Source organism: Teleopsis dalmanni, chromosome 2 (genome assembly GCF_002237135.1).
Source record: "Teleopsis dalmanni isolate 2A chromosome 2, ASM223713v2, whole genome shotgun sequence".
NCBI classification, from domain to species: domain Eukaryota; kingdom Metazoa; phylum Arthropoda; class Insecta; order Diptera; family Diopsidae; genus Teleopsis; species Teleopsis dalmanni.
Genome location: NC_051847.1, coordinates 19,169,366 through 19,184,593, shown reverse-complemented (window position 1 = coordinate 19,184,593; position 15,228 = coordinate 19,169,366). Strand labels below are relative to the sequence as shown.

General features: G+C 28.5%; 1 protein-coding gene across 1 annotated transcript; it reads left to right on the top strand.

Annotated features, from left to right (window-relative positions):
• Positions 1 to 1,687: 1,687 nt before the first annotated feature.
• On the top strand, positions 1,688 to 5,554 carry LOC119685795. Its single transcript, XM_038100176.1, has 4 exons — positions 1,688 to 2,016; positions 4,213 to 4,483; positions 4,607 to 5,168; positions 5,231 to 5,554. Exons 1-4 carry the CDS (start codon positions 1,786 to 1,788, stop codon positions 5,496 to 5,498), a joined length of 1,332 nt encoding a protein of 443 aa, XP_037956104.1. The 5' UTR covers positions 1,688 to 1,785; the 3' UTR covers positions 5,499 to 5,554.
• The last annotated feature ends 9,674 nt before the right edge of the window (positions 5,555 to 15,228 follow it).

The window sequence follows — 15,228 nt, the reverse complement described above, 5'->3', positions numbered from 1 at the left end:
ATGTTAACTGGCAACAATTTTAATATTAAATATTTTTTTACTAATTAATTGTTAATCAATTAAATACCAAATATGGAAAAGTGAATAATATTATTAAAATAGAAATTTTGAGTGCTCATATGAATTTGGTTATTTATACTCTAATTAATTATTTTCTTTAAAATAAACATAAGATTTAAGTGAAACAAAGAAGATACTAATTCATGATTCAAAATATACTTTTTCTAGTGTTGATGAAATATGTAGCGAGCAATGGAGTAATCGGATTTTGAAATAAGTTGAGTAGAAACAATTCACTTTAATGTGAGCTAACTTAGTAAGAACAATTAAAAATTAATAGTAATTATATGCTCTTCAACAATTTTAGAATATAAAATAATATATTATATATTATATATATAATATATAGTTATCTAATCATATATTAATATTTTCGACCCTACTAGTGAGTTTTCTTCTCTCAATGTATATAGCTGCTTTTTCTTGTTTATTACTTATAATTTTAAAAATGTGATTTATTACCGAAATGTGATTTACGTATACAGTTAACTTAATTATAACTTATAATATATAATATATAGATATACATGCATTCAATAGTCAATACATCTAAATTCAATAATAAATAAATAGTATAATAAAATCAACTTTTTTAAGAAAATTGTTTTATTTTGTGTATTGAATAGGCTATTTTCATTGCTCACATATAAATTATACAATATTATGGATACTTATATTATTAGAATTGATCAATTTTTCCATGCTATCGTTATTATTTTTGAATATACTCGTATACATGGTAGAGCAAAAGTTTTTAAAAGTGGTGAACTGAGCATATAAGGGACTGTGGTTCTGAGCTTCCCCTTTTATTTCGTATACAACCATAGGTATTTGTAAATGTATGCAATGTTTTTTGTATGATTTGACAGTCAAACCATTTACAAGTTTATCCCCCAATAAGAAATTCATGCAAGGTGTTTATATATTAAGTAGTTCAAGTGAGTTAAGTAGTTCAAAAAGTGCTGCATATTAAAAAGTGGTAAACCTTTTAAAAAAGTAGATGTTGCTTTAGATAATATCGTATAAAATTTGAAATTGAAACTATATCTCCATAAATGAACCCTGAAATGGATATAATTTGCATGAAAAAGTAACTGTGAAGAAAAAGTGCCTAAAGTTTTCAACATATATTTTATCTGTAAAGTATTTCATAATATTAATAAATATATTGCCTGCAACAATAAAATTTTCAATATTTTTTAATACACTTAAGCTTTTTCAACCTCATAAATAAACCATTTGCTTACGATGAGGTATTAATTTTGCTGAAAATGTTGTATTGTAACTAATTCGAAGCAGTCATGATGATCAATTTCATATTTATTTTGTAGATAAATAAAATACTCACAATAATATTTGCCCATTGTCACGTAAATATGCTTATCTCTTAATTAAATTCTAGCAACAATTTTTTCAGTGTATTCATATGTTCACTCCAACTTGTTTGGTTTTTGTTTTTGGTGCAAAACTAAAAGAGAATCGATTTCAAAAGCTTAGAGCTTTTATGCGCTCATCTCATATGCCAGATTTTGGTGAGCTTTTGATAATTTATATTCGTGATATCAAACACAACTAGAATAAATTATTTGTTTGGAACGAATTCCACTCTAATTAGTTGAGCGCGAGAGCTAGAGTGGAACGTTTTGACAAATTTTTGTGTGCGATTGCGACAAAACACGGAAATACGGAATTATTTCTTAATTATAATTTAATTAAGCTTTGAAAATGGAGGAAAAAATGAAATTAGAAAAACAATGGATTAGTGATGTCCTCCTACCGGAAATTTTGAATAGTGGAAAACTAATAGTTGACGACTTTGTCGATACTTTTAAGGTTCGCGATATCAAAATAAATTTCATTGGCGGCGAAGAGGCGTTCATGTTGACGATCTGCTACCGCGCAACTGTTGAGTTCGAATTCACTGGCAAAACTTGCAGACGTTCGTTGGTTGTAAAGGTAATGTTTATGTCGGTGGGGTGAAGTGCGTGTGTTTCTGAATGGAACACCATGAAATCTGCGATATATTGTGAAATAAATAAAAACTTTGATAATTAAGTTTAATTCAAATTAATAACTAAAATTATCGAACTAACAATAATAATCGCTTAAAATTCTCGTTAATAATTTGTTTTTGTGAAATTAAAGTGTTTAATCATTGTTACAAATTATACAGTAAAACACGTTAATACTTAAAATAATAGATAAGCCCAAATTTTACTATTTTCTGGACATAGAAAATACGCTTTTATTACTCAAATTCGTCTTGATAAATATTCAAGATTACATCAGCAATCTGATTAAATAATTGAAAGATAAGTTAGCTTGAATGAAACAACTTTCAAGAGCCTGAAAAATGAGATATCGGATTTATTGAAAAAATATATTACGTTAAAGTAGAATATGCTGAGTAACATATTAAATAATCATCAGATGATTTGCACTTTACTATCGAGCCCAATATTTCTTTGTTGAATTTCTGGACATAAGATTATTATACGATGTGAGATCTGCGAAGGACCGATAGAATCTTATGGTGTAAATTGAATAATGTCAAGCTAGGTTGAAAAAAAGCCTACCCAGCTAAATCCCACTTGAGTACAAGTAATGCTTCGTTTTGAAATCACAGATCAAAACATTGCTCATATGCCGGATCAAGAACACCATCAAAACATATGATCAAAATAGATTAAATATATATAGGGCTCCAGAAAATTTGCAATTCATGTATTTACTGGCTAGTTCCATCAGTGGCAAAATTCGGAATGCAAAATTTGCAGGATTTGAAATGTTGAATATACTAAAGAAATTAGAAGAGAACAAAAGGTTTTTTGAATATAAACAAATATACAATTCCTCTTTTCATTGGAGAGTTTAATTAGTGGCAAATAACTTACCAAACTTGACTGGCAGAGAACGAATGTTTTTCTGGGTTCCAAAATATATACGTTTCGTATGCTTACTGAAGTACTTGGCCAGTGATTTGTACTCTTAAGTAACGATTATAAGAGTTGCAATGGTTAACAGAACTCGTATCCATAAATCAGTTTTTATGTTTGTGTACAGGACTAAAGACTTCAGTATTTAGGTGACCACTTCTTCAACCTAGTAGAGGTACATAGGATAATAGATTCACCGGATGGCTTTAGCTACATTTGCAAGACTAAATAGTTTATCAAGAGTATCTCAGAAAAATATGATGGCAAAAGCATTTAGTTTTAAAACTCTTCTTCTGGCAACTTTGAAAGCATCATATTCGGAGATAGATGTCCCAGAGTGAAAGTCTTTCTAATTGTTTTATCACATACCGCAACCTAATTTAACCTTATGTAAAATACCATGTAAAATTTGTTTTACTGTGAAATCTTAAAAGAAGTTGCATTTTGAAAAAAAATAATAGTTAAATGATTAAACGATACTCACGGATCTCAATGATTAATATAAAATGTTGTCTTCAATAAATTTGCTATAATCTTCTCAAAATTATTTGTAGATCTATACTAATTAGCCAGGAGAATTAGCAAATATACCATCCTTAACTAACCTATTCCACTGTTTAGTCTTTTGTTGCTTCCATATATTTAGTTTTCAGGTTATCTCAGGTTACTACAGTCACTACAGTTACAATGAGTTTTCACATATATTTGGTCAGGTTGGTGCAGCCTTCTGCTCCAATATAAGCCCAAATAATGCCCGGAGAGCCATTGTAATCTCATCTTATAATAATAAAATTATTATAATCTTACGAAGAGCTCTGCCTTACCAAGGACTGTATTTCAACTTGTGACAAAGAGTGTATATATATATGTATAAATTATAGGGGTATTATAAGTTTTAAAATCTTAATTTTGGTTTAAGTATTTATAATTTTTTGTAAATTTTTAATATAAACAAATAACTTGCTACTTCCAATCGCAACTCATTTTTACTGAATACTTTAAAATACTTTCGTTTAATGGCTAACGAGTAAGTCCAGAAAGTAACACGTTTTTGCTAATGTTTAAAAATCACAAAAAAAATACATATATAATAGAATCAAAATAAATCAATTTTCTATAGATATTTATATAAATTCTTCTGCATACTAGAAAATAAAGTGAATTTTAATTTTTGAAAATAATTAAATATTAATAAAAATAAATCTTCTTTTTACAGAAAACACCTCCATTGCCCATCGAGATTTACAACTCAATTAATTTTAGCGGACTCTTCGGAAATGAGGTCACGGCTTACTCGACGATAATGCCAGTATTACAGAAGATCTCTGCGAAAGTGGAGGGTCTGCCTAAAATAGATGTACCCAGGTATTTCTACAGTGACTTACAACGAAATTCAGCGACACTCGTATTAGAAGATTTTGGTGTCCATGGTTGGAGAGTTTCTAAAGATAAAGTGAATTTGTCATTGGAACACATAGAAGCATCAGGTATGTTAAAGATTTTGCAAAAACTATAAACATTTCTGATACTTATGTAGATATTACTTAAATTTATATTTTAGGGCACTGAAATTTATTTAAATATAATAATTTTGCCATTTTTCTATTTAGTTAAATACCTTGCCCTATTTCATGGCACTTGTTATGCATTTAAGGATACGGATCGTTCCGCGTATGATAATTTGGTCATAAACTTAAGGGAAACACGTTATGCCAATTCAGAGATTCATCCAGAATGGGATTTAACTATAAAAACAAGTATAAATCGATTAGTGAAAGCAACACAAAAATATCAAAATGAAGTTGACATCAAGTTTCTTGAAAATTTGACAAACCTGGTAAATGAGTACTTTCGATACGGTAAGCATATGGTACAGCCTGTAGAACCGTTGGCAATTCTCTGTCATGGTGATTATTTGAGAAATAATATTGCCTATAAGTATGGAAAAGAAAAGGACGGAGAAGGCAATGAAGTACCCGAAGCAGCAATGATGTTTGATTTACAAACTCTACGTGTGTCTTCACCAATGGTCGATCTTTCTGTCCTTCTGGCTGTTTCAGCTTATGCAGAAGTACGTCAAAAGAACTTCACGCGTATTTTAAATACGTATTGGACTACTTTAGTTTCAACTTATGAGACATATACAAAGACCACTGCTCCAGAATATTTAAGGTAAAACCATTGATTGCAAATATTATGAAATATTTTGTGAGAAATAAAATTTGAATTTACAGTTTCGATTCTTTGTTACGTGAATTGATACGATTTTTGCCCTATGGGCTTATGATCTCAGCCTCATTCCTGATGACCTTAGTTGATCCTCCACCAAACGTGTCATCAGATGACTTTCTCATACAAGAACGTACAACAGAGGAAATTGTTGATGACGCTATGACACGTGGTGGAGAAGTGGTGGATCGTGAGCTATCGCATCAAGTTAAAGAAATGTATGACTTGAGCAGACAATATAATGTGGATCTATTCGAAGGCTTTGAGTTGTAAGACAAAGTATTCTAAAATGGTATTAAAATGTTGTAAATATTGTAGAGTAAAACAAACTTTTATCGCACTTTTGATATTAAATATTATTGATAATAATATTATAATAAATTAATTAAATTAGAATTCCTCTAATTTCTATTTCGAGTAGATTATCACTAAATTGATTTGCCTCTAAGAAACTTACCTATATGCTAGGGTTTAAAGTTCACAGCATGGGACGTCAACAACATTTCTTCCTCATAGGACATAATTCTATTTGAAGAATATATCTATATCAATGTTATTTTATTTGCCACAACATCGTTTCATCCAACTAATTAATTTTTCCACTTCGATGAAGTGGTTTAGTTCTTTATTACATGGTGTCAGAAGAGCACATTCTGTTAACGTTCTAATTCGATTGGCACAATTGTCGTCATTCTTCTTCAGTGTGTTGCGAATTCGCTACCATTTTTTTCTCCGGACTTTAGTAGTATCATTAATCTGATTTATTTATTACATTCAGTGAAAGATTATTATTGTGAAACCAAGATATCCACATAATCTAGCCACGACATTTATTGATAAAAGTTTGAAGGCCGAAAGATGATTGATTCTACATTCGAGATCCAGCTCATTGTTTTCATCTGCAATGATCATACATCCAAGTTATCAGAATTTTGGAATGTTCTCAAATTTTTTTTGCTTCTATATTAATTGATTTCAGAGTCCTCCTATTTAGATGTAGGGACTTAGTTCGATTTTTAAACCGCTTATTTGCTATACTTATGCAAGACTTGTCGTCAACTTTCCATCGAACAATCTATATAAATGAATGTCATCCTCCTACAATCGAGGGCATCGGAGTTTAAATGGTTTGTGTTCAAAATTATAGTTTAAATGGTTTAATAAGTAACAACAATAACTGCTGGATATTTCGCATAGAATGTGGTTTTATATAATTATTAAGCTTTATTATTTCAGTAAAACAATACCGCGGACATTGTAAATATGAAAAGTTATAAATATTAATCTAAAACTCTAGTATTCTCCAGCTGTTGATGATAAGAGGTTTTCAGCTTAAGTTTGCTTTGATAAACGTTCCAGATTACAGAAAAGTCTCATCAGTTCTGTGATTAAGTAGGTTTTTATGTTGATTATTAGATAAGTAAATTAATAAAATTTAATAAGTGTAAAATATTTTTAAAAATAAAAAGAAAGTTGAAACCAGCTGCATGGGAAAAATAACTTTGATGATAAGATAACTTGGTAAGATGAACTAAGAAATTATATAATTAAAGTAAAAAATCTATAAAAGGAAACTTATTTTAGTAATTATAATAAAGGTGAAATCTAGATCTTATATATATATATATGTATATATGGTCAATCAATTCATCTAGTTGAATTGTAATATTTCTACTAAATCTTGATTATATGTATTGTGTTCAAAGTATCTCATTCATGTGAAAATGTTTTGTCTATTAGTCTATACTATACATCTATAAGCCTATAAGCCTATACTCTGGTACTTCCATAGTCATTAAAGCGTTTATAAAATAAATAAAAACTGATTTTAATTTGTAGTTCACACACGCCACACTTTGAAATGCACTGTAAAGTTAAAATTAAAATATTCTAGTATTTTTCAAAATGCTAAATACATACGAATTATTAGCAAAGCTTTGGATACTAAACGTATTCGTATTTTTTGCCTTGCAGTCCTAATATCCTCCAGAAACTTATATCATTTTTGTTAAGAACCCAATATTAAAATTTTTTGCAGAGAAATATGTTAAGCCATTGCAGATACTGGCGCCATCTGTAAGGATATGCAATATTATTATTATTTAACAAGCAATCAACCGTTAATATCATTCATATCTTGTTATATCCTTTTCTTTATTTGCTTTTACTTGTGAATTGTAAAAGCATATATTTATAAAAAGTGCATATATTTAATAAAATAAAAAATTCACAGATTTAATAACTCTGTGCAAATGTGATAGGGATGATTTTTATTATTAAAACAGTTCAGAAGTGATTGGTACTGCCTTATCTGCAGGAACAACGTCTTTACACATGCATAACTCATCTTAATATTTATGCTCCGAATATCAATTAAAAACGAAGTCAATAATTGGTTTTATTATAAATTTTAAATCTCAACCTTAGAGAAATTTAACACTTCTATAACAAGACCATAACTTCTATTATTTGTCACATTGGCCATCCAAACCGTAATCGTATGCGCAGATACTAATTTTACATTAAATGTCAATTGAATTTATGTTAGAAAATAGATGATATCCTATCTACTTCAAATTAATCATTTGAGACTAAAAAATATTTTTCATTGTTACTCAAACGAAATAGCGAAAGAATTTATTTAGTATTTTATTCACTTCTCATTTTTGTGCACTGCATTACCGAAAACGATTGCTATACAATAAGGTTTTTGACTGACTTAACTTTTTGAGTGCTGCATTACCATATAATATCCATTTAATACTAATTTACAGGTTTTTAATTGTATTAAACACAAGTCCTGAATAATAGTTATAATTCCTGTGTGTTTATTCCGTAATTATTTTATAAAAAATAAAATTATTTATTATAACAAATCGAAAAGGAAAGTAAAACAATAATTATATATTAAAATTTCTTTATTTATACCAATTTATATAGTTTTGTTTGCCAGTTACGATATATTTTCTTAAGTTAGAAAAAATATGTTTGCAGAAAATGTAAGCAGCATTTATTTTATTCTTAAAACTGTTACCTTTCTGTTATTTGCAGAATTTGAACACAGTAATTACTATTACAGTTACAGCAAAAACATAGCAAAGCCTGAAGGAGATAAAAGCTTCTTTTTATAACATTTATTAGTCAAGCACTAATCCTTTAAACTTTCCTTATTTTAGAAAGTAGAAGGAAAAGCTGCAATACGTCATCTGATGTGTCCATAAATTAAAATACATTAACGTTTGGATTTTTTGGAAAGTTATTTCATTTTTCCTAACAGAGGGCTTAATTGTATTTTCTCACAGCTAAATTCAGACTTAATTATTGCATACTTTAATGAGTGTTAAAACAAGGCTCGCTTGGAAAAAAAAAACTCGGCTTTCTCAGTAGTTTTTAATTGATGCTCTTTTAAATGTGAAAAGCAAGAAGCAGAATATTACAAGAATATACAAGACTGAAACATCCTTCTGAGGATGTCAACTATTTCTTTTATTAATACTAGTGCATTAGAAAACCATTATATAGTTAAGACTTAATATGTGTACAATATTAATCCATAAAGTTTATATTATTTATTATGAATTTCTAATTAAGCTCATTTGAAGGATGAAATGTGATGCAAATACAGATCAAAATAGTTTTGAAGCAGAAAAATAAATTTAATATTGTTATTATTAAATTAATGGTACAACATATTTTGTCAATTGCACTGAAACCATTCAATAAACTAAAATTACTTGATCCTAGCGCACCTTGAACGCTTAATCCTATGCCATACTTACACACAGTCTCTTTTTCATGTTCATGTAGTACGAAAAGTAGTCCCGCATGGGATTATAGGAATGTGAACGACACTGCATCGCTCAACAAAGAAAGTAAACAATAGACAACAGAAAAAGGTTGTGCATGCAGGTTGGAGTACACGGTGTACATGTGAAGAATGAAAATTTTTGGATTGGTAAACTGTTGGCTTGAAATGGTGACCTCATTTTGACTGCGTTCGCATGTAGGTGCTCTAAAATCCATATGAGCACCTATGCGCTTGAAATCAAATGCGTAAGCAAACGTATTTATGTTGCACATGAGTACGCCAAGCTCTGCAGTTTTATGCGACATGCATTTTTATGTCTGCTAATATATATCAGATTTCATGGATGTTAGAAATGTGTTCATTTGTCACTCAACGGGATCCTATGTTTACAGCTGTCCTTCGGCAGTGTTGGTGAAAATGCGATGATAATAAGCCAATTAAATAGTATGCCACCAAAAAGTATCAATTAAGTCATTGCGAATGTAATATGGGTAGCGTTGATATTCAACGTAGTTTTTAATTATACGAACGTTATAACCCCGTCAAAAACATAAAGGATCTCAAAGAACTTCAGTATTTTTGCTTTTTATTTTCAATTATTGATTTTTCGATTAGAAATTTCTCATTGAACCCATATGTAAGAGGTCAAAATATAGTAACATACCATCAAAATGTATTATGGCATTTCCACATAGAACTTCGTTTGGTTTTGCAGCGATTGTGGAATTAATGAGAAACTGTTTGCAACCATAAATTACACAAATTGGTTTTGTATGATTTGCGAAAGAAAGTTACGGTTTAGATAAATGCTAGTTTTAATCAATGTTAACTTCATTTTATCAAGTAGAGCGAAGATGACTAGTAAGTTTAGTTTTTTGATTGAAAAGGTTTTTAATCTCATTTGATAGGACATTGCATTTATGCGTGAAAAACAAATAGTTTGGGTGTAATTATAATAAAAAATGTTTTTCTTTTATTAATAACATAGTAATTCAGAACTTAATCAATTTAAATATCGCATTCATTTATTTATTTTATGCATTGTAAATAAACGAGACAATATTCGTTCTTAAATAAACAAATCGAATTTGCTGTATATCAGACTGCGTCCAACGGTGCGTATGAGTAATGAAAATATTTATTTTAAAATGTAATAAAATCATAAAATTAATTGTTATCCATCCGCGTAATTGCTGGAATGAAATTTCCACAATATGATGGAAAACTTCTACATTCATTCTTAGGAGAAATGTAGTGGAAAGCATCTCACACTATGGCATATAGTGGAAAGCATTTTTCACTAATTTATATAAAAAATAGATGCTAATTATATAAATAAATAAAACTTTCTAAAAAGGTTTAAAGAGATGTTTACTTATTTTACCTTTAAACTATAATTAATTGCTAGTTATCTGTGGCCTGTCAATCCATTTTGCTTTGCTGTTGTTGCTGCTCACCTGGCATTTTAATCCATTAGATGAGATAAAGTATCTAACTGTTTGCACTTGTATTTTTGCTGTTCTCTTACTGCCAAATAAATAAAATATACATTATTTGTTCTTTTGAAAATCTTTTTTAAATATTTTGTAAACTAATATTTGAAGTTGGAATATTTGCTGGAATTTAACTGTTGCTTTCCTTGTTTCCTTTCACAAGCAAACAAAATGTAGAAGTGTAAATATTTGTTATTTTGAATTTCATACAAGAAGAAGAAAAATATTTATAGAATCTTTTTTATTCTGAGTCTAATGTAAATAATATTTTATAAATAAAAAGCAAATAAAATGTATCATTTTCATTGCATGCGACACACAGAGGAAATCACTGTCAGTCATGATTTAATATTTTACCCTAAAATCAATGAATTCGATTTGGCTGTTTACACTTGTCAAAAGATTATCTATTACTTATTACTTAATTGGGAATTAACACTAAAATTAATATTGAATTTAAGTCAAAATAACGTATTAAACTATTTGGTCTTTCGATTTAGTTAAAAGATTATAAAAAGTATATTTGCTCTTTTTAATTTTTTTTTTGATTTTATTTGTAAATTATTTAATGAGCTTTATGATTCAAGTATTAACAGTATATATATTTTTTATGCAATTAACTTTAAAAAGTTAAAATAAATTATTTTAAAGTTTAAAAATAATAAGAACAATCTTTACAGCCGAAATAGTTAGTGTGTTACGTTTACTCCATTTTAAGAATGGATGAATATAAAAAACAAAATGAATAAATGAACATAAAATCACTCGAATTTGATATTATTACACAAATAAAGTTCATTTTTATTTAATAGGAATTGCTATGATTTTAAAGCCAATAGATGCACGAATGATACTTTAATAGTAGTCTGGAAAGCACATGCTTCCTCAAACTTTTCCCAAGGACCAACTAAACAAAAAGTTTCGGTAGTCGTGTTTTAAGGGTTACAAACCCAGCCATGTGTTCCATTTATTCCTACTTTAATTGTTCAATTTTGTTCAATCCGTACAGTTTGGTTAACCGGCAAATTGCTACATTTTGCACCTTTGCTGAAACTTCTCAACTCCACATGCATTACGTGCCCAGTGCAAAATTTGCTACCAAAATCCTGCAAATAGATTGCTCGTATCGTTACTGGTATGGAGTTTTTAGTTGATTTTTTGTGATGGTGAAGAACTGTAATTTAATATTTTATTTTAGTTATGGTTTTTTTTAAACTTAAAATAAATACAGAAAGCAATAATTGTTTTTTGTAGTTGTGTAATTTTATATTCTTTTTGTGCATATCACAAAAACTTTGTATATATTATAAAAAAAAAAACAATAAGAACTAAGGATAACAGTTGGTTATACTATTCCTTTGAAATATTTTGCTTCAGAATGAAATTGCTAATAGCTGGAAGTTGATGAAAAGCTGCAAAACAGTTTTAAAAGATTGTGGTAAAGTTTTGTATTTAAAATCAACAAGATCCCGGTTCAACAGCAAGGTCATAATGATCGGAATCTATTTGAAAATATTGGAAATCATTTTAATCGATAATAAAGACGAATAGGTAATTATTATTAGTATAACTGTGATCTAAAATATCTATTATGCCACTTAGTCGCATTAGAGTATTTCTCCAATTCCGATTTCTTTAATAAAATATAGTACAGAGTCTATTTTACAGAGCCTATCCTTAAATCCCCATGATGCATGAAATATCCTCCTAAGTGTATCTTCTCGTTGTGCATCAGTGTCGGGCATCCCCGTAGCATATGATATGCAGTTTCTCTTTATTTTCTACAGTGTCTGTAGTATGAGTTAGATTGGATTACAATTCATCACTTATCCATCACCTTTGTAATGGTGAGAGTGATTATTCAATCGACAGTGACATCAAATGTAGCTTCTGTATTTGTAGCTTCTGATGATAAAACATAGCAGCTCCTATATATTACAATAAATAAATCACTTTTAATTAATATAAAATTTGCTATATTGGACTTAATTGTATAAAAAATAGGAACAGTCACAACTTTTTGTTATAAAATACAAACAAAATGTGCTGTGCTCCTTAAAAAGGATCTTAATTGATTATAAAATGCTGTCATGTGGAGTTTTTTTGTATTTTGTACTTCACTAAATATTTATTTTAATATTCACATATTGTATATTCCTTCAATATGTAATAACAAAGGGTTTGGTACCGAATTGCAATATGAAAATAAAATTTTGTTGGGTTTCATACTCAATGCAATGGCAGTCCTGGCTCTGTATTCGATCCTTTGGTTGCGAGTATTTACAGTGATTTTTCCATTGCAATTTGTGCAATTTGTACTGCTATTGCTGCAGCTCCTATTGTTATTCATCGCTGCAAATATTAATACACAGTAAATCTGTTATTAAAATATTTTGCATCAATGAATCTTTTGTGACTTTCTACTGATTCATTATTATTTTGTAGTTCATTTTAATCACTTCGGATTTATTAAAATTAATTCTTTTCATAATTTGTTACTTCAAATAAAATATATTGCACTTTTTTTGAACATGCATTTAATATGTAAATACCAAGTTAAGTCTCTTGTATAAAAACTCTTCAAAAATCATATATTTTATGTTATCATTTTTTCTACTATTGTACTATTATGTCTCATACTACTTAAGTATAAACTCCATTGCCGTTTAAGTATACCTATATCACTTATTTCAATGCAGTTGTAAGTTTTATATAAATAATATCTGGAATTTGTTGAGTAACTCTTACTTTCTAAATCAATTTGAAGGAAAGACCACTAAAAGCAATAAACATATTATATGTCAAAGTGTTAATATGTTGAAAGTTTTTTCTAAAATACTTCTGGGATGTCACTTCTAATCGGATAATCACTAAAAAAGTTGATAAAATTTAATAACTATGCGAGTAAGACCAACACTCCCGATCTCCTAATTGTTGGAAGATACCAGAGATATTAATCATCAACCACGTGATAGTTTGGGGTCATTTAAAAAAAGAACAGGCTAGATAAAGACGCTTGATTATTTAAGCAAATAAATTTAATTGGTCATATTATCAACATTCTATTACCAATTGAATAATTGAACCAACAGTAATTGATGAAAAATTAATTAAGTAAAATAATAAAATAATAATAGAATAATAAAAAAACAAAATTATTATTAAGAAATATTTGATCATTAAAACAATAAATTTTTTAAAATTACATAGAATATAAACATTAAAGACCGCTGACCATCCACAAATGACTTCAAAGCAAGGCTATGTTTAGTGTTTGGTGGGATTGGAAAGAAATTATCTATTATGAATTATTCCGTCTTGATACAACTGTTTTATCCTCTACAGTTCACAACGCCACGGTTTGAACGAAACAATTAAGGAAAAGCGACCAGAGTTTGCTAACGGAGTAGTGACAATATCCAGATACATCTTTTATGATGATATGATGTTTTTATACATCTATCGAATGGATGGATCTTATACCATTAGATTATTATTTTTAAAGATGAAAGTCACTTGGTGAAGTTTTTGACGGTTAAACGGTAGAACCTCTTCACCGATGACATTATCCACTTACTCAAAATAAGGCAAAAAGGCATAAATAATAGTGGTCATTTTAAAATTTTTAAAAGTAATTATTAATAAAAGAAATTATTTCTCAAAAATATTTCAAAATTACACACAATTTTTGTTATCACCACAAATAATATGTAAAAATATATTTTATTTATGAGCTTATGACAAAAACGGGTGTAGTTGTCGTTTGAATTGATCATATAAATTCTTACTTTCATTTATTCTACAATAAATTCAATTGGTCTTATTTTTAATACAGCATAATGATGCTTAAATCTTCAGATTATACAGCGATAGATATGTACTTAGATAAAGATAGATACAGATACTTCAGATAGATGACAGATTGTATTCCATTTATTTATTTGCCTTGAGTTTGCCCAATGCTTTTGTTTGATTGCAATTTTATATTTCCATTACTTATTTGATAAAATTCTAATAAATTTCATTACCATTAACTACATTACCATTACCATTAACACTACCATTCATTACCATTAGGTGCGTAATAAATACTTTTCTAATTAGAATATTTGTGTAACTTAACACATCTCTCCATTTTTCATTGCAGCAATTTTATCTTTTATATTCGACATATCAAGAATAATGCCAACAAATTTTTTGTTAAAATAATACAATAGCTTGACTTTTATTGAATATTAAAATCGATTGAATAATGAATAATAACGAGGACTATTGCTATCAATAGTACATGTAGGTCAATTCATAATGCGAATAATAAAATGATAATGATGGAAATTCGATTCCTTCGAAATAGTCTGGATATTAGTTGTCACTAAAAATACAATGTATACATGTATGTATATTGTCCGACTGAGATGAGCATAGAACTCTAACCAATTTCTGCATTTATAAAAAATATTAAGGTACTAATTAAAAATAGCATGCAATATTCCATCTGAGTATATGTACATTTTATGCAATTAAGACCATCAGTATATTGTCAAGAGGAAGTAAGAATCATTTAAAATCAATGTAGCTATTATTTAGTGGTGCTGGATAGATATTCGCAATATTGGATTACATAAATCAAAAAAGTATTACTGGCATATACCCATGCCAATGCAAAAACCATTCCTAAAAAATTCTTTAAAAATGTCATAAA